The sequence below is a fragment of the Ambystoma mexicanum genome, chromosome 2p (assembly GCF_040938575.1).
Source record: "Ambystoma mexicanum isolate Mex_15411 chromosome 2p, UKY_AmexF1_1, whole genome shotgun sequence".
NCBI lineage: Eukaryota > Metazoa > Chordata > Amphibia > Caudata > Ambystomatidae > Ambystoma > Ambystoma mexicanum.
The window spans coordinates 1080043504-1080068867 of record NC_090923.1 but is presented as its reverse complement, the minus strand read 5'-3'; the positions used below and the strand labels follow the sequence as shown (position 1 = coordinate 1080068867).

Here is a 25364-nt window from a genome sequence, read left to right as displayed (position 1 = left end):
CAACCTTGCGGAGATAAGCCTGCCATTACGTCCACGTTACCAAAACTGGACAAGGAGGTTTATAATGTGTGTTACCAATCTGTATGGATCCCTTCTGGTGTTCTAGAGGTGTGGGGCTGATTGATGGTTTAGAGATCGGTATTCATCCCTGGACCACTGGTGCCTTGGAAGTTGATTCGTCACACCAGTATTATCCCTGAGTCAGTGGATGCTGGGCTTGGGTGGAACTGGAGGATCCCCAAGTCAATGTACCTGGATCCCCAGCACATGGCCGGGGTCTGTCAAATAGCCTCACTACAGGCCAGTAGCAAGGGCCCAGTCCCTCCCTTCTCCACTAGCCCATCATGGGAAAACAGCCCTAAAGGCTTAAACCCTGGCCTTCACCCTTGGACTAATCTTAAAAGGTAAAGGAAAAACGACCTCTCCCTAGTAGAGAAAGCCTAAAGCTTGCTGTAACCAGACCCAGATCTCAAATACTGAAAACGAAGGCTTTCCCATTAAGAGAAACCCTTTCTGTGTGACCAATGAAGATAGTATGTACACTGCACCTGTTACCAGTTTACCCGATATAACAAAGGAAGACTTTTTGATGGTTTTGGTTGATTATATAAAATCTTTTTGGTCGAATCTGAATTGGTCGAGTTGTTTTATCTCTATGTAGAAATGACAGCAAATATATGCGGTGGAGACGCCCCGCAGCCCTCCTTCACCAACCTCCATATTTATATTAACGATTCTACCCCCCCCCACATATATTTGCAGCCAATTTCAGTAAAGAATCTGTGACCAATTTGGATTCGACCAAATCGGATGTGCAGTAATCAACTAATCCCTTTTTGATTACAGCTGTCCCACGATGAACACAACAGTTTCTTTGCTACAATATTTTGAGACCGTGGTTTCCCCGATTGTGGTGAAACTGACATGAAAGCAGCATTACGACTCTGATACTTAGAGGATAATCATTCTCCCTGCTGGCCCATGGTACAAGTAAAACAGGAAAGGCAGAACACTTATGCAGAGTTTTCCCAACCTGTAATTCACATGCTAACACCACATCAGGCAGCTCATTGCAGGCAGCTTCAGGGAGGTTCAGATGAGAAAATCTCGTATCCAAGATGACGGACAGGCCTGATATATGCCTGGCCCAACCCCTGAGCACAACGCAGCCCCAGGTGCATGCAAGGAAGACATCAGACCCTAAGTTAAAGACTCACTTAGGGAGAGGCAGGAACACAGTATAAAGTAAGCCAGGCCCATTTGCTGAGTGTAGATTGCGAGAGCAGGAGGCTTGCGTTCATGGGGAAGATTGAAGACTGCAGAGCAGTGTAATAAGCAGTAGCTGGAAAGATGAAAGTGTTGAGGTGGTCAGGAAGGGTCCCAGTGATGGAGGCGGGTTCATGTTGTGCGTGCCAGATTTGTGACTGGGGGTGCAGTGAAATGGGCGCGATGTTGCCATTTCATATATATGCAGTGTAGTTAAATGTGAATGGGATATGTTACTTTAAGTGTTATTTGTGCTCAAACTGATACCTATTAGACTTGCATGTGCATAGAAAGACAAATGCCAAAACTGCCAAATGAAATATAAAACATGATGTGCATGCGAGAAAGGGGACTGGTCATGAAGGACCCACTGTAAAGCAGAGACAATATTTATTACACATGCATGCACACTGAGATACATACACAGGGAGTATATACATCTGTATGTGGTGGGCATTTATGGATTAATTAAAACTCTGCAGTCAGCAGTTTACGCAGTGAATTTTAAGTGGCTAGGAAAATCTACTTCAGCAAGGGTGGAGGCTGGAGGAGGAGTGATGATTAGCCAAGGAGATGGGCAGCTAGCAACTGACCAAGGGTTTATGGCCTGGTAGCGTCGCAGAAAGCAGATATAATCTCCTTTAAGTGCATGAGAGCTTGCAGAGAGGCCAGACCATTTGCTTGGACCAACAATTAACATGCGGTGAGGTGATGCTCGAGGCCAGAGTGGCCGATACTCAGGAGTTTTGATTATTTCCTCAAGATGTGCCGTGCGTGCTGAAATCGTAGTCATTTAGATGTCAGTGTTCCGGGACACCAGTAAAACCGTGTTGGATAAGATGGCTATCGACAGTTCAAATGGAACCTGTTTATTCTGCTCTCTCTTATGCTGTTTCAAGTATCCATGCAAACCATGTGAAAATTACATTTAGAATTAAGAGATCTCAGACCAGCTGGGACTTGTAATGAATTAGGTTTGTATGTGAATGTTTAACTGTGTAATGATGTCACTACCTACAATGGACGAACCCCAAGAAGGGGTGTGCTATGAATATGATCTGAAGATGGTAGTTAAGATATCGGTGGCCAACGAGACTGCAGGAATTGGAGAAAGATGGAATTTCTTTGTATAGGTCTTGACCAATCATGTATGACTGGTGGATTGTAACAAAATATATGGGAGTGTTCTAACTGCTGGAAAAATGTATATAATGTGTCATCCTATGTGGTTCCGGGACATTTGGGTTAGTCTGACTCGACAGGGTCATCTAGCTCCTCTCCGGACGATTGTACAACAAAATTGTTTTACGTACAAATGTGCACACGTTCCTTGAGTGGTGGGCCTGCTTGGGTTAAGGTGATTAGGGGCCCATCCATACAGAAGACACTGGAGAAGTGGGAGAGTGAACAGAAAGAGGTCATGGTGATAGGAATAAGAAGGGGGAGGTGGTAACCTCAGGAGGTGGCAATGGACAGAAGGACAAGGAAGTTAAGACAGTGAAGGTGGCAACATCAGAAGGTAAGAGTTGGCAGGTGAGGTGGCAGGAAAGTAGAAACTGAAGGAGGGGGTGATAAAAGCAGAGACAGTGACAGGGACACCAGGTGATAACATCAGCAGAAGGCCAAGTCCAGGAGGATAAAGAGGGGAATACAGAGGGACCCAAATGCTTAGAGGAGGTGATTGAAGACATAGGGCGAAGGAGGTGGGAGTGATTCAGAGCAGTAACTTCAAAAGGAAGAGTAGTTCAGAGGAGGCAACAGGAGAGGTACCACAGCTTGGAGGTAATGTAAGGGTATGGAGGTCAGGGGAACCACATAAGGGAGAGGAAAGGTTACCCCAGAGAAGGAAATATCCCGGGAGGTTAGGGCTGGGCAATATGGACCAAAAGTCAAATCTCGATATCTTTGGGCTGAATGGCGATGCACAAAATATATCTCAATATTGTGTATGTGGGTTAAATGCTCAGTTGTAAGCCACCAACTACATGCAAGATGTCACCAACAGATTTATTTAGAAGACATTGATCAAAATAAAGTGTAAATACATGGTGCCTCTTCCTGTTTGAGAATACACACAGCTGTGTAAATATCAAAATGTCAATACATTTCTTTAGTATATGTAATGTATATATATGTATATATCTCAATGTCAACGATATTGTCTCATCCTATATCGATTTTGAAAAAAATTTGATATATCCCCAAAACTCGATGAAAGGAAAGAGAAATCGGAGAGGAGTGAAGGACAGATTGAGGGAAGCCAGTACACAGGCAAAAAAGAGTGGGAAGATTTGAGAGGAGAAAGGGCAGCCCTAAGCAGGATCAGTCTGTTGAAGGAGGGATGAGACAGTGGCAAGGAGGTTACAATAAGATCATAGAGGCGAAGGGGGTGGAGTCAAAGGAAGGCCTAGGCAGATGCAGCGACCCCTCTCCACCTCTCCCTGTTGGCTATAACCCTTACGCGTCTGCTCAGAAGAACTTGGGACCAATTTCAGTTGTGGGGTAGGGGAACTTGGAAAGCCCACAACTAGATATATAAATTATCGTGGTGAAGCAAAATCATTTGGGACTAGGAAACAAAGGTCCAACTAGCCCCATCATTTGGAGAAGACCACCCTGATTATTGTGTCTCGTGGGAAGGTCCCACTTTTACATTTCAAGTTGGCCTCCACTTATACACATTCCTTGGATACAACAGCATTCAACCACGGAGTCCTTCTTGATCTCAGGTGGCCTACATGATAATACATAACAAACACACATATGACATCACATGCCCAGAGACACAGGCAACCACAATAGCACACACACAAATACATGCAGCTTGTGAAGAGGCTGTGGTTCAATGCTTCCTGATGCAGCCAGCATGTTCCCATTATTCACTCTACGCTGAGCCTACTGCCACCCAATGCCTCAAACCCAGCATGCGCCCCTCCTGCCCAAGACCGGTGCCCCTTAGCTCCCACACATACACACTCTCGATGGCGATGAGGCTGCTCTGTCTGCGGCTCCCCTCGCGGTTCAGCAGTCCTTTCAGCTCCTTGATCTGCTCCGCCAGCTCCGGGTTCAAGTCAAACTCCGCCGGGAATTGTGAAATCCAGTAACTGTCCAGGGATCGGATGGGGAAGAGAAATGACAGTGAGTTAATGCTGGGTCCGTTCCATTTCCAACATCACATGCCCATGGTTCCTGGTGCTTGGGGATTGCTGTGTTTTGAAAAACTACCCAGTGTGGGGACCTTGGGTGTGCACCGAAGGGCCAATAAATGATTGCTTTGCTGTACAAGAGGCAAAAATGGACCACCGCCCAATATGCACACGCTAACAATGGACCAGTACGTACCCAGTTGGTTAGTTGGGTGGTCCTGTGCTGTACCAAGTGTTACCCAACAGCACCTCCTGCTGCACAATAGGCCTGATTTGTCCCACTGATGGATCGTTTTTTATTTTTTTTTATTTTGATAGTGCACAACAGCCCTTGGGCATCGTGGCGCTATAATATGTGAGGTTCTACAAGACACATTAGCTACATAAAAGGCTCTCTAGTGCTCCAAAGTGGTTTATTTCTGCATGCCTGCGTTCTTTAAACACCTAGGGGGCTCACTATGATTTCCCGGTCCAGAAAACAGTCTGATAATTCTGATACAAGTTTGCCGGTAGGGGCAGTGACCTGCCGGGAGTTCAGGACCCTACCAGCAAATATATTTCGGAATCACTGGCAGCAGTGCTACCGGTGCCAGGGGAATTTACGGAATCCCCACCACCCAGACTATCCTGGCAATACGGGATATCGGGTGACGGAAACAGTAAGGCAGTTTTGCCAGTATCCTAATTACCGGCGGGATCCTGGCAAAACTGTAATGATGGCCCTAATGAATTAAATAAATAAAAGCCAGCGGAGAGGATCCTATACCCACAGCAGGTCAGAGTTTAACCTCTAAGCCATTCATGAGACCCTCACCAAAGAAGGGTTACGAGGCGGCCTCTGGTCCCTTCACACTGAATCCCCCATCAGCGGGCACCAGAAGGTAACAGTTCCTGCTGCCAGAAACAGGCAGGTGCCACCACCGCAGAGACAATAATGATGCAGGGTGGCAACCCAGTGGAGGAGAGTCGCTTCCAGGCACCGTGTACATGTCCAACAATGCATCACACAAGGGCTAGATTGAACAGACAACACATATGTGCTTCATTGTCAAGATTGCAATCCACATCGATAGTGGGGTACTGGCTTAGGCTCAGACTACTAGCCAATCATCCAACATCCAGAAACGCAATGGGTACACGTTGGCAGAATAGCAACCTGGACTGACCATGCGAAACCAGAGTGACCAGCAAGAGTGCGCATTGGACGAGGTTCTGGAAAAGGCTGGCTTTCTGCCTCTAGGGCTGGGGGGCAGGGGGAGATGGTGTACATAGATGCATAATGTGTGAAAGGGGCACATATTGGTTTGCGAGTCCCTGAAACGTGATATGGACTGCACAGAGGGTAAGGGGTCATCAGGGCTAAGGCAACTGGGCAGGCAGTAACACAGAACCCAGTTAAATGTCCCAGTAATAACAATACCAGATTTTGATACATATAGCACTCCATGCCGCCTTCCACCCACACCGAAGCGCTGTAATAAGAGTTATTATTATTACCCAGTTTAATGGGTTCCATGTGTTAATATTGCTGCAAAAATGTCGCCATACAAGAATGGTGGCTTTTTTGCAGCGATATTACCCCATGGAACCTGCGGCGAACACCCCCGCAATCCCAATATTTATTTAAAGGGAGCGGGGGACACCCCTGCTACCCTCGCTCCCATGTAAACCTAATATTAACCCCATCAATAATATTGCCTATGCTGTTTCCGGGCGGCTTGATATATGGCGATATTGTTGGTGGGGACAATATTACGTGAAACTGTTTAATGATACTCAATGTACCACCTTTTGAAGGATGGTGGGCTGTGCCGGCCCTGCCGGGATTCAAACTTGAGTAGTTTAGACTGGCCTAGTGGCTGAAGGTGAACACTTAACTCGTGAGCTATCCCCCCTTGCTCTCAGTAATGCTGTCAGCAATTCATGGAGGCATTCCTAATCCCAGAGCAAAGCAGCCCGGAGCCAAAGGTTGGGGCAGACCATCCACCGCGTGCCTATGACAACGCCAGGGCTGGAGTTGGAGCAGTAACTGGACCCGGGTCAAGAAGATGCAGAAGTGCATTTTGGCTATGAATAACAACACCTTTGTTTGGTGTAATTTTGGTTGGGGGAGGTGGGTACTATTGCCATGGTGCTCTTATTGTGGTAGTGTTAGTGTTGGTAATATTTTTATAGGGGATATTGGCACATAGATCCGACCAGAGGCTGAAGGTGGCGGGAACACGAGGGAGCGAGCACACAGCTATATTTATTTATTTTTGCATTTGTAGCAGCGCACTGAACCCTCAGGTATCTCGGCGCTAGTTGCAGAACGCAACGCCCATCAGCCTGCGAAGGGGGATGCTCCGGAACAGGGGTTCATGAAGCATCCTTAACACCGTTTCCGGCACCTCGGGTCCTGCTACCTCCCTGTGATCATAGGCGGCTGGCTCTGGGTCAAGTTGGCCTATTCCTGCTGGTGCGTTGCCAAGGCGTCCACCAGGTTTCCAGAGCCGCTGGAGCCTGGACCACAGGTTCTGCTGAGCTGCAATGCACAAAAGTTCCCACCACAAGAAGAAGGATGGCAGGTGTAATATGTGGAGGCAGCCCGGCCCGCCTGTCCCCGATATACCTGCAGGGATGCGTGCGCAGAGGTAGGCCATGGTGGATGCGAAGGCAGGAATCAATCTCATGGCGGGAAATTGGAAAGACATGAAGGATTCTATCCCTGGCATCAAATGAGGGCACAGCGAGGGAATGGAAAACCAGCGGGGGGGGGGCGGAGGGGGCAGGCTTCATGCCCAGGTGCTTGGGGGCCTAGGTCTATGATTCATCTAATCGGGAAATGGGACCTCAGCGGCATTGGCATCAAGGTACGGGTTAGACTCTACGAGATCCCTGCCTTGCGGTGAAGCATTCAATGTGAGCCTGGGCTACGCTCAGTGGGAGGCCTCCTATCGGAGCAGGGCCGTGCACTTAATGAACGCGCCACTGTATTTCCCTCCTTCCGCCGCCATCGTCCAGGGGCAGTGTGACAGTAATTGGGACAGAATTTAACCTATTAGTCTCAATTCGGCCTATTACATCTCCTTACACTGTGAGCGAGCTGTACTGCGCGTCGCTGGGGAAAACTCAATTTGCCGTTTTTTTCTCTATACATCTTGTGTTCCAACAAACGATATTCAGTGATAAAAAAAAAGAAATGAAGGAAATAATTGAAAGGTAGATTTACCCGTTGTCCTCACCTTCCTGCGGAGAGCAGTCAGTTCTAGGGTCACACTTACTTACCAACCGCCCTATGTTACGCGAGCATCTCAGGGGCGGTGGTGGTAACCAGACTAAGAGGCATTGTGTGGCATGCTGCTTGCTTATGCTGCAGTTGCGTTTACCAGAGGCCTTGCTAGGGGCTGCTGAGGGGGCTACAGTCCCGGGTCTTCTGGTTGTAGCCCTGGATAGAATCTCAGGGGCTACAACCAAAAGGCTAGGCCCGACATTAGCGTAGCCCCAGATCTTTTCCAGAGCTAGCAACACCCCTGCTGTTTACCATGCAATGTGCGTTAAAATATCATAGACGAAAAGCTCGAATTGCAAAATACCGAGGCCCACTCTGCCGCATTTCTTTTTTTTGTGCATTTCTTGTACGCAGGGGACACCCCCGCAGCCCCGAACCCAAAAATACCGAAGTAGGAGTGCGGGGGACACCCCGGCTCACCTACTTCAATATTTTCGGATTCAGTATTTTATACCTATGCCGAATGCAGCAAAATGGTATCTACGACCTTTTAAATACGATCTTTTCGGTCGATACCTTTACCACGCAGTACACTATAGGAAGTCAGGATTGTCTCTGGCGATCACATAACCAACACGTGAGGGCATTGACAACCCACTGAAAAGTTTGGACGCTGAATTTGATCAAACCTAAGCGTGGCCTTCCCTCCCCCTTCCAGCAACCGCTCTCAACCCACACAGCCACAACAAAGATATCAGGGGGGCACTAATTTGGCCTTCACTGATTGGGATACCTTAGTCTAAGCCTAAGACCTGGACATACTAAGGAAACATTAGAACTGCGAGCATCAAATTGCATAGAAAAGGGTAAGACCACTCACGCATGACATGGGACAATGTGGCATGTCTGGCAACATGAACAGTGAAACGACTGTTGAGCATAATGCAAATAGTCACTCACCTGACAAGGTGGCAGGTTTTTGCCCTCTGGCTGTTTGAATCTGCCCCCGACGTCTCCTGGGAGGTACGAGCTCGAGTTAAGGAAGATCCCAAATGCACACCTTCATGGAGACAATACAAGCAACAGGATAGAGAGCCTAGATGCGCCACCTTACCCTGGATTATTTAGACCGGCCTTTTTGCACTGATGAGGAATAAGCAACTTCCTATGCCTGCGTGGGTATGTAGGCTCAAAGGGATGAGATACTGGAACACACAGACCAGGGACGGCATTTCACCAAAATGCCAGAGGTAGCGGATGTGACATCACGCGACCCTTTACCTGGGGGGGAAGCAATAGAGACTAGACCTAGGAACACAGGGAAAGATTACATTTAGCATGACCCAACAGTAATTAAATATGTTACAAGATGGCTGCCGCCGTAACGAAGCATTGGGCGGTTTCCATGGTTACGCTTTCCAAACAAGCTGGAGAATCTAGTTATTCAGCACACGACTCACGCGCTTACCAGGCGTCCTTCAAGGATTCACTCTTGTGGTTACTAGGTAAGCAGTCCGTTGATTTTACATGCTATTTCAGTGCACCTTTTAATCGCTTACAAGTCTGTGCTAACCGCACGTACATAGACCTGATACTTGCATTTGTATACATTTTCTAGCGCTGCAGTCCTCGCTAGTCAGCCATACTGAGCAGTTTTTCCGTGCTACTCTACAGTAGAAGTACTGACACTGGATACACACCAAGGTCAGTACCTCTTGTTTATTGATAGTAGTTTTACAGCATTTCACATTAGCGGACAATCAGCTAATTTAGTAAATCCGATGTTTTCTCATTCATCTTTTCTTTTCTTCTTTTCTTCTTTTTTCATACCTCCGCGACTTGGCACGTATGTATGGGCTATATTTCATGATTTTATATTACAATCATCATAATCTAAATGATGCGCTTTATATTCCTACACATGTGACAATTTAACTTGATGATGATGGTGGCTGATATGATCAAATGCTGACGCGGTGAATCTTCACTGGCCTCATTTGGAATGTTAATCATGATGATATTGCACCACACGGCCCACTTATGCTTTTGTTCTACCCATAATGTAACTACTGTTCACCATAATACTCTCTGTATGATTAATTAATGCTGCACCTCTTTTCTGAATGCCATTTATATGATGCATGCCTGACATATATATATAATGTACATTGTGGGACTTAGACTGAAACCGATGATAGGTTTTTGATACATTGAATATTACATGAGCTGGACCTGAGGAAGGATATTGACTCCGAAATGCATAGGCTAATTTGGGCTCATGTGATGCATCTGCTAAAACAGTGATATATAACTATAGAGCACTAAGGAAATTAAACTCTATTTCTTCATAAATATTAACAGAGTATTTGAATGATTATTACCTCCGATTGACCGACTGAAAACAGTTATACCACTCTGTGGTTATTGGGAGTGCAGCCCGCACCGCTGGCCTCACGGCCTTGGTCCACTTTTTTCGTATACTTTAGCGTGCTACTTCACGGAGGCACCTCACCAGCGGGTTTGCACCCCGTCTTGAATCGCATTTACATTGAACTAACCGAATAACCAACACATCAACCCAGGTGGTGCTCGTTCACCTTAACCCATTTGTTCTTGTCTTCATCCGTGGATTCATTTGAACGTGGCACACCAAAAGAAGTATGTCGTACGAAGAGATCGAACATATCACAGATAACAGTGTTACAACGCTGGGCTTTTCAGCAGAAGAAGCAGATGCTATACTTGGCCTCATTAAGGACACTATACGTATTCCCAGTAGTGTCGACCCACAGAGCAAGATTAAACAACTCGAATATATCAGGAAGCTAATTAATCGTAAATTGCATGCAGTAACACTCAGTAGGTATTACAAGGCCCAAAGGATACCTAGAGGATTACGGATCCCCCTACGTCCTACACTTTGCAAAGAAAACAAAAACTTTGTCGAGAAATGGGAACAAATTCTCAATAGATGCTCATTAGATTTAATATTGCTGACCATACAAGAGCTGTCGGGTAATGTTGAACAACTAGAAAAAGAAATTGAGAACCTCTCTAACGACATCATTGCTATCACAGATAACGAGGGATTTGCTGAGATCTTGGCGGACATTAATAAGAAATTGGAAAATTATCAACAGGACTTAGAAGCTCGCAAAATAAGAAAATTCCGTCGGGACACATACGACTATCTCAATAACGAAGTCTACACCTGGGCAGATAAGTATCAACAACAAGGCCCACGTCCAAACAAACCCTCTAGAGGCAATAGCAGCTCAGAATCGGACACCCAAGAGCAAGGAGAAAATTTAGCTTCAGACCAGCAAACCGCTAGTACATCAGAGAACGGAACAAGACCAATACAGCTTAAACGTGCAACAACGATCGGTTTTTTAGACAGAGGAAGAGGACAAGGAGGGGGAGAAAGAAGAAATCAAGGAATGCTAACAAGGCTACAAACCAATCGCAGTTAGTGGTTAATCTCTCAAAAAGGATTATTTCTAATCGTGAGATACAGACTCTTGAGAAGGGTCTTAAATTCGTACCAACATACAGCACTAACAGATTTCAAACACAAGTCAAATTGTACAAACTTGTTCGTAAATTGAAACTCAAGACATTTTTTGCTGAAACCACTCCATCGACTATGGCATCCTCAACAACTACAGAATACATCGAATTCAAACCTCACAGCACTTTTTGTCCTCCGATTAATGTACCCTCGATAGACATTTTTCAAAAAATGGTACTCAACGATCTGAAGAAGATCCAATTTCATGCACCCAAGAGGCACAACTTGAATAGGGGCGAATTGTCACAAATTAAAAATCTCTTTACAGATGAGACTATCACCATTCGACCAGCCGATAAAGGGGGAGCTATTGTGATTCAGGATACGTCTCAATATCATGAGGAATGTTTATGACAACTTTCAGATGTCAATACGTATAAGCTACTGTTGCATGATCCGACACCAAGCATCAAAAAGAAACTAGAAGAGATTCTTGCACAAGCAGTAGAAGATGAATGCATCAGCACCAAAACCAAAGCATATCTACTAACCACACATCCTTTAATGCCCCATTTATACACCTTGCCGAAGATACATAAACGATTAGACAACCCACCTGGAAGGCCCATAGTGGCTGCAACGCAAAGCATTCTGCAACCATTGGGGATGTACATAGATTTTTTTCTTCAGCCAATCATCCAAGCCACAACCACATATGTTAAAGATACCACTCATTTTTTGAGAATATTAGAAACAATAACATTAACTCCAGAAGACATTCTATATACTATTGACGTTGTCAGCTTATACACCAGCATTCCACATGACCTTGGACAGAAGGCAGTCAAAGCTCTACTACTACAAACAGCTGAGATTGGAGCCAACAAGGAATTCCTAATGATTCTTCTTGATTTCATTTCTAAGAATTCAAACTTCAAGTACGATGGGAAATACTATACACAAATATCAGGAACGGCCATGGGAGCCACAATGGAACCGGCATATGCAAATTGTTTCATGTACCAATTTGAAACGTCACATGTACTCAATAACCAAAGATGCAAACGTCACCTCAAGACATGGGTTCGGTACATTGATGATATTTTCGGCATATGGGCAGGTAATCAGAATGAACTCCAAGAGTTTTGGGAATATTTAAATGGAATTGACCATCGTATTCAATTTACACTTGAGATAGGGGATCCCAATATCCACTATCTAGATGTTCAAACCATTATCAAAGACAACAAGATAAACACTACTCTCTACACCAAACCGACAGATCGAAACAACCTTTTGCACCGCATGAGCTTCCATCCTCCAAATACCTTGCGCAACCTGCCTTATGGACAGATGTTACGTATGAAAAGGATAGTGAGTGATCCAGAAGACTGTCAAATTCAGCTACAGAAACTGCAAGAAAAAATGCAACTGAGAGGTTATCCTGAAACAGACCTAACTGCGGCCAGAGTTAAAACAGATACCCAAAGTCGACAGGAATTACTGTCACACGAAAGTGCCAGTCCGGAACTTGTGTTCGTAACAAAATTCTCCATACAAAGTAGGCAGATCAAAGCTATCATACACAACAGATGGAATGTGCTTACCAGCGACGAAAGAACAAAAGAACTATTCCCACTTCCTCCGGTTTTCGCATATCAGAATAGCAGCAATTTACGCAACATGTTGGTTAACACCAGAGGTAGGGCATCCTCGATTAAACCAGACAAACACCCTGGAACATACCCATGTATGAGTTGTGGGAATTGCAACAACATTATCAAAGGCAACATAGTCACGCACCCACGAACAGGAGAAAAAATCAAACTGAAACAGCACGCGACGTGTCTATCAGAAATTGCTATTTATGCGATCAAATGCCCTTGTGGTAAATACTATGTAGGAGAAACATCACGAAAAGTTCGCATCAGGATGAATGAGCACAAATCGAACATTAGGAACAAGAACAGAACTTCGGCAGTTGCCAGACACTTCAATGACAATGGACACTCAATCACCCAATTAAGGTTTTTGATACTTGAGGTGATATCCACGAAAGGTCCTAACCGTGATATTAAGAAATGGCGAGCACAAAAGGAAGCCTATTGGATTGATAGACTGGACTCACAATCACCTAATGGGATGAACGAACAGTTAGACCTCAGTTGTTTCCTTTAGCATTCTTTTTCTTTTGTCTTCTGATGTATACCCACTTTAATTGAATATATAGTGGTTAGCAATGTAGCAAGGTGGTTAACCGTATTTGCATCCCATAAGTCCATATATGTCTTGCCAGTGGCCTGCAAAGGTTTTTTCTTGCCTTCTCCCCTTTACTATCATCTTGATTCTTTCATACTATGACATTATGACTGTGTATGTGTTGGAGATATGAAGATATTTGTAACACACTGTAGGTCTTTGTGCACCACGCAAGGTTGATTTTGAGCCTCACCGAGTATTATGAACTTTCCATCAGGCAGTAGAATACCGGATCAGCATACCCCCGTTTACCATAACAGGCAGACCTAGAGTCCAGCACAGCATGATGCACTCGTTTTCAGGCAGTAGCTAGCCTACTCACAGATGCCACACATGCGCATCAGGATACATCCCCGTCTTTTTCTTCACGAAGGTAGCGCCTGCTACACATTCCAGCACATATCACTGCTTACCATCGATCACGCTTTAGCAGGATAGCTAGACGGTATTTAAATTTAAATATATTTAAATATACCAGCACATCTATGCCGCCAGCATTTAAAAAAAATGTTTTAATCATTATTATTTTCTTAATTTTACGTTTATTTACTCGATGTTTTCATTTCGAGTCAGAAGTCATTCCATTAGGCTCTGGGGGGAAGCAATAGAGACTAGACCTAGGAACACAGGGAAAGATTACATTTAGCATGACCCAACAGTAATTATATATGTTACAAGATGGCCGCCGCCGTGACGAAGCGTTGGGCGGTTTCCATGGTTACGCTTTCCAAACAAGCTGGAGAATCTAGTTATTCAGCACACGACTCACGCGCTTACCAGGCGTCCTTCAAGGATTCACTCTTGTGGTTACTAGGTAAGCAGTCCGTTGATTTTACATGCTATTTCAGTGCACCTTTTAATCGCTTACAAGTCTGTGCTAACCGCACGTACATAGACCTGATACTTGCATTTGTATACATTTTCTAGCGCTGCAGTCCTTGCTAGTCAGCCATACTGAGCAGTTTTTCCGTGCTACCCTACAGTAGAAGTACTGACACTGGATACACACCAAGGTCAGTACCTCTTGTTTATTGATAGTAGTTTTACAGCATTTCACATTAGCGGACAATCAGCTAATTTAGTAAATCCGATGTTTTCTCATTCATCTTTTCTTTTCTTCTTTTCTTCTTTTTTCATACCTCCGCGACTTGGCACGTATGTATGGGCTATATTTCATGATTTTATATTACAATCATCATAATCTAAATGATGCGCTTTATATTCCTACACATGTGACAATTTAACTTGATGATGATGGTGGCTGATATGATCAAATGCTGACGCGGTGAATTTTCACTGGCCTCATTTGGAATGTTAATCATGATGATATTGCACCACACGGCCCACTTATGCTTTTGTTCTACCCATAATGTAACTACTGTTCACCATAATACTCTCTGTATGATTAATTAATGCTGCACCTCTATTCTGAATGCCATTTATATGATGCATGCCTGACATATATATATAATGTACATTGTGGGACTTAGACTGAAACCGATGATAGGTTTTTGATACATTGAATATTACATGAGCTGGACCTGAGGAAGGATATTGACTCCGAAATGCATAGGCCAATTTGGGCTCATGTGATGCATCTGCTAAAACAGTGATATATAACTGTAGAGCACTAAGGAAATTAAACTCTATTTCTTCATAAATATTAACAGAATATTTGAATGATTATTACCTCCGATTGACCGACTGAAAACAGTTATACCACTCTGTGGTTATTGGGAGTGCAGCCCGCATCGCTGGCCTCACGGCCTCGGTCCACTTTTTTCGTATACTTTAGCGTGCTACTTCACAGAGGCACCTCACCAGCGGGTTTGCATCTTGAATCGCATTTACATTGAACTAACCGAAAAACCAACACATCAACCTAGGTGGTACTCGTTCACCTTAACCCATTTGTTCTTGTCTTCATCCGTGGATTCATTTGAACGTGGCACACAAAAAAAAAGTATGTCGTACGAAGAGATCGAACATATCACAGATAACAGAGCTACAACGCTGGGCTTTTCAGCAGAAGAAGCAGATGCTATACTTGGCCTCATTAAGGACACTATACATATTCCCAGTAGTGTCGACCCACAGAGCAAGATTAAACAACTCAAGTATAATATCAGGAAGCTAATTAATCGTAAATTGCATGCAGTAACACTCAGTAGGTATTACAAGGCCCAAAGGATACCTAGAGGATTACGGACCCCCCTACGTCCTACACTTTGCAAAGAAAACAAAAACTTTGTCGAGAAATGGAACAAATTCTCAATAGATGCTCATTAGATTTAATGTTGCTGACCATACAAGAGCTGTCGGGTAATGTTGAACAACTAGAAAAAGAAATTGAGAACCTCTCTAACGACATCATTGCTATCACAGATAACGAGGGATTTGCTGAGATCTTGGCGGACATTAATAAGAAATTGGAAAATTATCAACAGGACTTAGAAGCTCGCAAAATAAGAAAATTCCGTCGGGACACATACGACTATCTCAATAACGAAGTCTACACCTGGGCAGATAAGTATCAACAACAAGGCCCACGTCCAAACAAACCCTCTAGAGGCAATAGCAGCTCAGAATCGGACACCCAAGAGCAAGGAGAAAATTTAGCTTCAGACCAGCAAACCGCTAGTACTTCAGAGAACGGAACAAGACCAATACAGCCTAAACGTGCAACAACGATCGGTTTTTTAGACAGAGGAAGAGGACAAGGAAGGGGAGAAAGAAGAAATCAAGGAATGCTAACAAGGCTACAAACCAATCGCAGTTAGTGGTTAATCTCTCAAAAAGGATTCTTTCTAATTGTGAGATACAGACTCTTGAGAAGGGTTTTAAATTCGTACCAACATACAGCACTAACAGATTTCAAACACAAGTCGAATTGTACAAACTTGTTCGTAAATTGAAACTCAAGACATTTTTTGCTGAAACCACTCCATCGACTATGGCATCCTCAACAACTACAGAATACATCGAATTCAAACCTCACAGCACTTTTTGTCCTCCGATTAATGTACCATCGATAGACATTTTTCAAAAAATGGTACTCAACGATCTGAAGAAGATCCAATTTCATGCACCCAAGAGGCACAACTTGAATAGGGGCGAATTGTCACAAATTAAAAATCTGTTTACAGATGAGACTATCACCATTCGACCAGCCGATAAAGGGGGAGCTATTGTGATTCAGGATACGTCTCAATATCATGAGGAATGTTTATGACAACTTTCAGATGTCAATACGTATAAGCTACTGTTGCATGATCCGACACCAAGCATCAAAAAGAAACTAGAAGAGATTCTTGCACAAGCAGTAGAAAATGAATGGATCAGCACCAAAACCAAAGCATATATACTGACCACACATCCTTTAATGCCCCATTTATACACCTTGCCGAAGATACATAAACGATTAGACAACCCACCTGGAAGGCCCATAGTGGCCGCAACGCAAAGCATTCTGCAACCATTGGAGACGTACATAGATTTTTTTCTTCAGCCAATCATCCAAGCCACAACCACATATGTTACAGATACCACTCATTTTTTGAGAATATTAGAAACAATAACATTAACTCCAGAAGACATTCTATATACTATTGACGTTGTCAGCTTATACACCAGCATTCCACATGACCTTGGACAGAAGGCAGTCGAAGCTCTACTACTACAAACTGCTGAGATTGGAGCCAACAAGGAATTCCTAATGATTCTTCTTGATTTCATTTCTAAGAATTCAAACTTCACGTACGATGGGAAATACTATACACAAATATCAGGAACGGCCATGGGAGCCACAATGGAACCGGCATATGCGAATTGTTTTATGTACCAATTTGAAACGTCACATGTACTCAATAACCAAAGATGGAAACGTCACATCAAGACATGGGTTCGGTACATTGACGATATTTTCGGCATATGGGCAGGTAATCAGAATGAACTCCAAGAGTTTTGGGAATATTTAAATGGAATTGACCATCGTATTCAATTTACACTTGAGATAGGGGATCCCAATACCCACTATCTAGATGTTCAAACCATTATCAAAGACAACAAGATAAACACGACTCTCTACACCAAACCGACAGATCGAAACAACCTTTTGCACCGCATGAGCTTCCATCCTCCAAATACCTTGCGCAACCTGCCTTATGGACAGATGTTACGTATAAAAAGGATAGTGAGTGATCCAGAAGACTGTCAAATTCAGCTACAGAAACTGCAAGAAAAAATGCAACTGAGAGGTTATCCTGAAACAGACCTAACTGCAGCCAGAGTTAAGACAGATACCCAAAGTCGACAGGAATTACTTGACAAAAAACACGAAAGTGCCAGTCCGGAACTTGTGTTCGTAACAAAATTCTCCATACAAAGTAGGCAGATCAAAGCTATCATACACAACAGATGGAATGTGCTTACCAGCGACGAAAGAACAAAAGAACTATTCCCACTTCCTCCGGTTTTCGCATATCAGAATAGCAGCAATTTACACAACATGTTGGTTAACACCAGAGGTAGGGCATCCTCGATTAAACCAGACAAACACCCTGGAACATACCCATGTATGAGTTGTGGGAATTGCAACAACATTATCAAAGGCAACATAGTCACGCACCCACGAACAGGAGAAAAAATCAAACTGAAACAGCACGCGACGTGTCTATCAGAAAATGCTATTTATGCGATCAAATGCCCTTGTGGTAAATACTATGTAGGAGAAACATCACGAAAAGTTCGCATCAGGATGAATGAGCACAAATCGAACATTAGGAACAAGAACAGAACTTCGGCAGTTGCCAGACACTTCAATGACAATGGACACTCAATCACCCAATTAAGGTTTTTGATACTTGAGGTGATATCCACCAAAGGTCCTAACCGTGATATTAAGAAATGGCGAGCACAAAAGGAAGCCTATTGGATTGATAGACTGGACTCACAATCACCTAATGGGATGAACAAAGAGTTAGACCTCAGTTGTTTCCTTTAGCATTCTTTTTCTTTTGTCTTCTGATGTATACCCACTTTAATTGAATATATAGTGGTTAGCAATGTAGCAAGGTGGTTAACCGTATTTGCATCCCATAAGTCCATATATGTCTTCCCAGTGGCCTGCAAAGGTTTTTTCTTGCCTTCTCCCCTTTACTATCATCTTGATTCTTTCATACTATGACATTATGACTGTGTATGTGTTGGAGATATGGAGATATTTGTAACACACTGTAGGTCTTTGTGCACCACGCAAGGTTGATTTTGAGCCTCACCGAGTATTATGAACTTTCCATCAGGCAGTAGAATACCAGATCAGCATACCCCCGTTTACCATAACAGGCAGACCTAGAGTCCAGCACAGCATGATGCACTCGTTTTCAGGCAGTAGCTAGCCTACTCACAGATGCCACACGTGCGCATCAGGATACATCCCCGTCTTTTTCTTCAGGAAGGTAGCGCCTGCTACACATTCCAGCACATATCACTGCTTACCATCGATCACGCTTTAGCAGGATAGCTAGACGGTATTTAAATTTAAATATATGTAAATATACCAGCACATCTATGCCGCCAGCATTTAAAAAAACATTTTTAATCATTATTATTTTCTTAATTTTACGTTTATTTACTGGATGTTTTCATTTCGAGTCAGAAGTCATTCCATTAGGCTCTGGGGGGAAGCAATAGAGACTAGACCTAGGAACACAGGGAAAGATTACATTTAGCATGACCCAACAGTAATTATATATGTTACAAGATGGCCGCCGCCGTAACGAAGCGTTGGGCGGTTTCCATGGTTACGCTTTCCAAACAAGCTGGAGAAACTAGTTATTCAGCACACGACTTGCGCGCTTACCAGGCGTCCTTCAAGGATTCACTCTTGTGGTTACTAGGTAAGCAGTCCGTTGATTTTACATGCTATTTCAGTGCACCTTTTAATCGCTTACAAGTCTGTGCTAACCGCACGTACATAGACCTGATACTTGCATTTGTATACATTTTCTAGCGCTGCAGTCCTCGCTAGTCAGCCATACTGAGCAGTTTTTCCGTGCTACTCTACAGTAGAAGTACTGACACTGGATACACACCAAGGTCAGTACCTCTTGTTTATTGATAGTAGTTTTACAGCATTTCACATTAGCGGACAATCAGCTAATTTAGTAAATCCGATGTTTTCTCATTCATCTTTTCTTTTCTTCTTTTCTTCTTTTTTCATACCTCCGCGACTTGGCACGTATGTATGGGCTATATTTCATGATTTTATATTACAATCATCATAATCTAAATGATGCGCTTTATATTCCTACATGTGACAATTTAACTTGATGATGATGGTGGCTGATATGATCAAATGCTGACGCGGTGAATCTTCACTGGCCTCATTTGGAATGTTAATCATGATGATATTGCACCACACGGCCCACTTATGCTTTTGTTCTACCCATAATGTAACTACTGTTCACCATAATACTCTCTGTATGATTAATTAATGCTGCACCTCTTTTCTGAATGCCATTTATATGATGCATGCCTGACATATATATATAATGTACATTGTGGGACTTAGACTGAAACCGATGATAGGTTTTTGATACATTGAATATTACATGAGCTGGACCTGAGGAAGGATATTGACTCCGAAATGCATAGGCCAATTTGGGCTCATGTGATGCATCTGCTAAAACAGTGATATATAACTGTAGAGCACTAAGGAAATTAAACTCTATTTCTTCATAAATATTAACAGAGTATTTGAATGATTATTACCTCCGATTGACCGACTGAAAACAGTTATACCACTCTGTGGTTATTGGGAGTGCAGCCCGCACCGCTGGCCTCACGGCCTTGGTCCACTTTTTTCATCACGCGACCCTTTACCTCTGATGACATTACAGGAAGTGATGTCATTTTACCCACCCCGAAGTGATATCACGGAAGCGATGGAGCACGACCTTTCAACCCTTGACAAAACAGGAAGTTGCATCACATAGCATTGTTCATAATTACACTACGAAAAATAGGGTTACAATATCACTATAATGTGATATACATTTCATACAAGAATGCATCACAATATTATCGTTAAGATCAGTGTGTATAGGCTCATATTATCAAATTACTGTGAGTGCAAGCAGACGTCCATGGCCAAATGATAATGATGTGTTTTTATCTAGCACTTACGCTTAAGCGCTTTAAATAGAAGAAATATACATACAATGTCACCCAACCTGTGTTGGTACCCATTTATCGACGTCAGAAGAATGAAAGGCTGAGTTGGGGTGTTTAAGAACAGACTAAATCAGTGGCCCACCCCCTGAAGTGTGCCTGAAATAAACCTTTAATACGTATAGCAATTAGCAATTATTGTATAGAATTCCAGAAAGACAAATTATTTGTTATTCCTATTCTTTCTTATTTAGGGTCACTGCTGAAAGTGTTAGACTTGTGGAACCCCTGTTTTTGTTAGAGGCCTGAACAAGAAAGCCAGCCACTCCAGAAGCTTTTGAGGGATAGCAAGGGATGCCACAGAGGTAGCAAGAGAGAACTCGGTGGTTGCAGTTGCGACCCCTGGCCACCCCTAAATAACGTCCCTGACACAGACATTTTGGGGTGGACGTTAGCATGGGCTAGGCATAGGATTTAGCTCAGACGGATCCCTCCACATTTGGCCACTGAGCTTGTGTCAGTAAGTTTTGAGGTTGTGGCTGTACACATCTGCAATGTGCAGGGAGTTCGCCCTTTCTGCAAGGGTAGGGTGCCACAGATCTCTGGCCCTGAAAGGGGTGGAGGGTCAAAGCTTCACCTTAATTTAGGAATGGTCTCAGTTCTCTGCAGAGAGCATATCTGTGGTAAGGTTGTGGAGGTGATGGGGCATAGCTTCTAGCCTCCTGTTCCAGTAGACTTGCAGGATTCCCACCCACTCTTTCATGGTTTCCCAAACCACAGTGGAAGTGCAGTCAGGAAAGACCACTCTCTCCTGGTCTATGCAGCTACCCACAGTCTGCAGACCACACAATACCTGGGCGGTCAGAAACTAGGATGGGAAAGCAACAGCAAGAATAGTGGTCCCCAGGTAAGTGGGCCAGGTAGGGTAATGGGGGATGAATCCTGATGGGTGCGGCGGGTCAAACACAGAGTGGCTCGTCCATAATGGATGAAGGGGTGCTAATCCACCTGCACCCATGCCCATCATGGAGGAGCTGTGTCAGCCCAACGGGGCTGCCTCAGCTGCTTCTAGCTGAGGGAGAGCTACTTGGCCAACTTGAAGTGTCAAAGTGAAGCCCCAGTATGCTTCCTCAATGAGTCATGACAGGCAGGGGGTGGTTTGCTTCCCCAGCCTTGCATGGCCAATTGGGGATGCAGACTGGAGTACTGCACATGTGTTTGTTCTATGGAGCGCTCCTTCACCTCCCAGCACATACAAACAGATTGGGGCGCTCTAAAGGGAATGCTTCGCTCCTGCGCAATCATGTGCAGGAACCAGGAAGTGCTTTTGGCTTCCTGGGTCTTGTTCATGCTACACGGGAGCCAGAAGGGTCTCAGGGGATGGTGGCAGAGCTGAGTATGGACCAGAACTTCATGAAGTAAGAATTGTATGTTTTTATGTATTATAGTGTGTGTGTGAATGAATGAGTTTATGATGTATTGGTGTGTGTGGGACTGAGAGAGTAAATGTTGTGTGAATGTGTGCATGTGTGTGCAGGGCTGGGGAGTGGGTAAGAGGTGGGGGTAGGAGTGGGTATGGGGCACAGCAACAATAGCATTTTTTACAGAGCATGTATGGGCAGTAAAACATGAGGTAAACATGTGAAATTATGATGTTCTATTGCATGGCCAGACTAGCATTTTGGGGCAGCCAGTCTAGCCATGTCTTACTGTAGCATGACATGTTTTACTGGGCATCACAGATAAAGCAAGCATGGTCAGTATTATTAACAGACTAGACTGGCATTTGGTTCAGTCAATCTATTACTTTGGCATGGCATTTTCTACTGATCATCTCCGATAAAGCAAGCATGATGTGTTATTATGTGGCTACACTAGGTTTTGGTGCAGCCAGTTCAGACTTGTTTTTCATATTGTGGAAAAGCCAACCAGAGTGTGTTCTTCGGTGGTGGCACTGCCATGTACTGGCATGGCAAACACAGCGAGAACATGGTCTCTTATAGTATCATTGCTGCCATTGTGGGCAAAGCAAGCATGGGTATGTTCTTATGTAGGAACACTGGCATATATTGGTGCAGCCAGCATGGAAATGTGTGGGCACAGCCAGTGTGAAAATGTTTTTATACTGGCATGCTTTGTGGGCAAAGGTATCATAAACATGTCTTGAGAAATGTTTCTGGGCACTGTTGGTCACCTGCATCTATTGGAATTGGTCAAGAGTTAGCCTACAAAACCAATTGGGAGCTGTGTGGCTTTTTACCCAATTTTTCACTTGAAGTGTGCTGTAAAATTACCATTGTAAGCCATTATTTAAAAAAAAATGATTGTCTGGACGAGAGCCTCCCTCCCCTCCTCCTTGGTTGTTTCATGCTCCCACGCTATGCATGGTCACTCTGTCATATTTGGGCAATATATTTACTCCCCTCCAATTAATAAATTCGCCGCCGCCACTGGTCAGACAAATACTGACATAATGCCTGCAATGACAAAGAGCAAGGGCATAAATGCTGAGGTGTACGCAAATACTGCTGCACATTCAGGTGAGGAGGTGGCGATCAGAGTTAGAACTCCTCTGACATGGAAATAAGTACAAACAAACATCATGTGCTGGGACAATGGTCACATACAGACCCTCTATGCGGCGGGCTAAGAGTATCAATGCAAATCCTGCAGGGGCTAACGACCGCAGGACTGCATTGCATTGCACCAGTGAAAGTAACTGGAACTCGCCACCCCCCCCCCGCACTGAGAAGCATTGAGTCACACACAGCATTCAAGGAAGCAATTAAAACACTGCTTGTGTAATTTCAGGTGCTATCACATCGTTTTCATGTATGATTGACTATGAGTTGCCTGTATCATATATGTATTACTGCTTCTGCTTAAGACTCATCCTACCTGTAACCTATGCAATGCCTACTGTTTCACGCAACTAAGACATTTTCTTGAAACAGCGCCTCAATGCCTCTGGGCTGTTAGGCACTTTACACATGCATAAATAAATAAATAATCGCAGGCAAGAAATTATATGCACAGACCCTTCACTGTGGGGACATAACTGCGTGAAGAACACCTCTGCACAGGGGCACAAGCGAACAGAGATGATGGATATGATGGGGCAAGATTACCAGCGCTTGTGTCTAGTGAGGGGGCACAGTTGCAGGAAGTCATGTAGAAGTTATGGCTGCTTACAAAGACGTGCGTGGGTGCCCTCGTTACTTGCATGAAGGCTATGCTGAGGTCTACATAATGGCAATAAAAAAAAACAGTGGTGGGCACAACTGCTAGCACTAACAAATGGCGCTGGGTATTATTACTTTATCTGCACCCCATGGTGCCTATTCGATGGGCAATGACATTTCTGTATGATGTTATTTGAGCGTTAAAGTGCTATACCTGCCATGGCACTGCTGCACCTAACCGGGACCCCTGTAGTTCTTCATCTGAAATTTATTTATTTGCATTTTTAAAGCGCTCACACAGCCCGGGGGTATCAAGGCGCTGTTACAGCAATATGTCTCAGTTGCATATTTAAAACGCACTTAATACCCTGAAGTTTCTAAGCGCGGACCCAGTTTCTAAGCGCTGACCCAGGGATCGAACCTGGGCTGCTTCGTGTTGTCTTGTTTCCAAGGCTAGCACGTTGCCGCTGAGCCATCCTCCCGGGACAACACAGGTTCAACACAGATGTCGAAGGCCTGCACTTAAATGGCTTCTCTGTCTTGCCATCTTAAGGGGATGGTTTTCTTCTATGCACTGTCTTTAATTCGAGCAGAGCCACTCAGCAGGCAGAACCGGTGCAGGGACTTCTGCTGCCCCAGGCAAAGTGGCATTCGTTGCTGCACTTCTCCCTCCCCAACCCATCACCCACTGGCACAGGGACTCCCTTCTGCTACTTAAATGGGAAATCAGTTGCCCCTAAATGTGGCGACCCATACGGCTCGCCTAGTCTTGACTTGCCCTAAAGCTGCCCAGCCAGATTGAACTCTTTATAGGACAGAAGCAGGGACTTCGGTTTCTAAAGACTTCTCTTCAAGAGCAGACCCGTCACCAAAAAATGCGCTCCAGCAAGTGCCAGAAATGTGTGGATCCCGCTTTGCATACGACAGTCAAAGGGATTCTGGGTAATGCTGAGCATTTCCTCCAGTCGCCAGCACTGTGCCATCGTGTTCAACCTAACAGCACTGAGATGCACTACAACTTCAGCCTGACGAAGAACCCCCCCAATTCGACAATACTAGTCACCCCAAGCTGTAACATCCAAACACTCAATGTTTGAGGTACTGGAGCAGGAGCGAGTTGCAATGATCATGCACATCTGGGATTAACCATTGGGTGAAATTGCAAAGAGGGCTAATTGAATATGGCTCGTCACCATCGCTGGCCATAATCATTCCAGCACCCCCTCCCCAGGTCACTGAGGCGTCTTTGGCCCTCCTGGGCGAACCTGGGGGCTCCATGATCTAATCTGCTCTGCAGTGCACAAAGCAGATAAAATCACAGAGTCCCCAGCTTCACTGACCAACAAAGACGCCAAGGGCTCGGTGATCTAATCTGCCCTGTGCGAGTGCGCACAGAGCAGATTACGTTGCCGGAGCCCTCATTTTCCCATGTAGCCCCCAGCTTCGACTAGGGACCAGGTTGACACACGCAAAGCTGGGGGCTCAGTAATCAGTGCCTTTTCCTTGAAATGGATTCTGGTATTTGTAGTCTCTCAAGATAGGGGGCGGGGTCACAGTTGTACACGTTTTGCCTAGCTTATAAAAGATGGCCACAGACCAACACACAAATCCTCATATTT

General features: G+C 44.4%; 1 protein-coding gene across 7 annotated transcripts in view; it reads right to left on the bottom strand.

Annotated features, from left to right (window-relative positions):
• RASGRP2 (RAS guanyl releasing protein 2) overlaps positions 1-25364 on the bottom strand; it is a 336802-nt gene that overhangs the window by 291669 nt on the left and 19769 nt on the right. For all 7 annotated transcript variants that reach the window (XM_069645042.1, XM_069645041.1, XM_069645039.1 and 4 more), the window contains exons 4-5: positions 8584-8646; positions 4239-4370 (exon numbers count right to left, since the gene is read on the bottom strand). In XM_069645042.1, coding sequence (XP_069501143.1) covers positions 4239-4370; positions 8584-8646 — 195 coding nt within the window. The remainder of the gene's footprint in view (positions 1-4238; positions 4371-8583; positions 8647-25364) is intronic.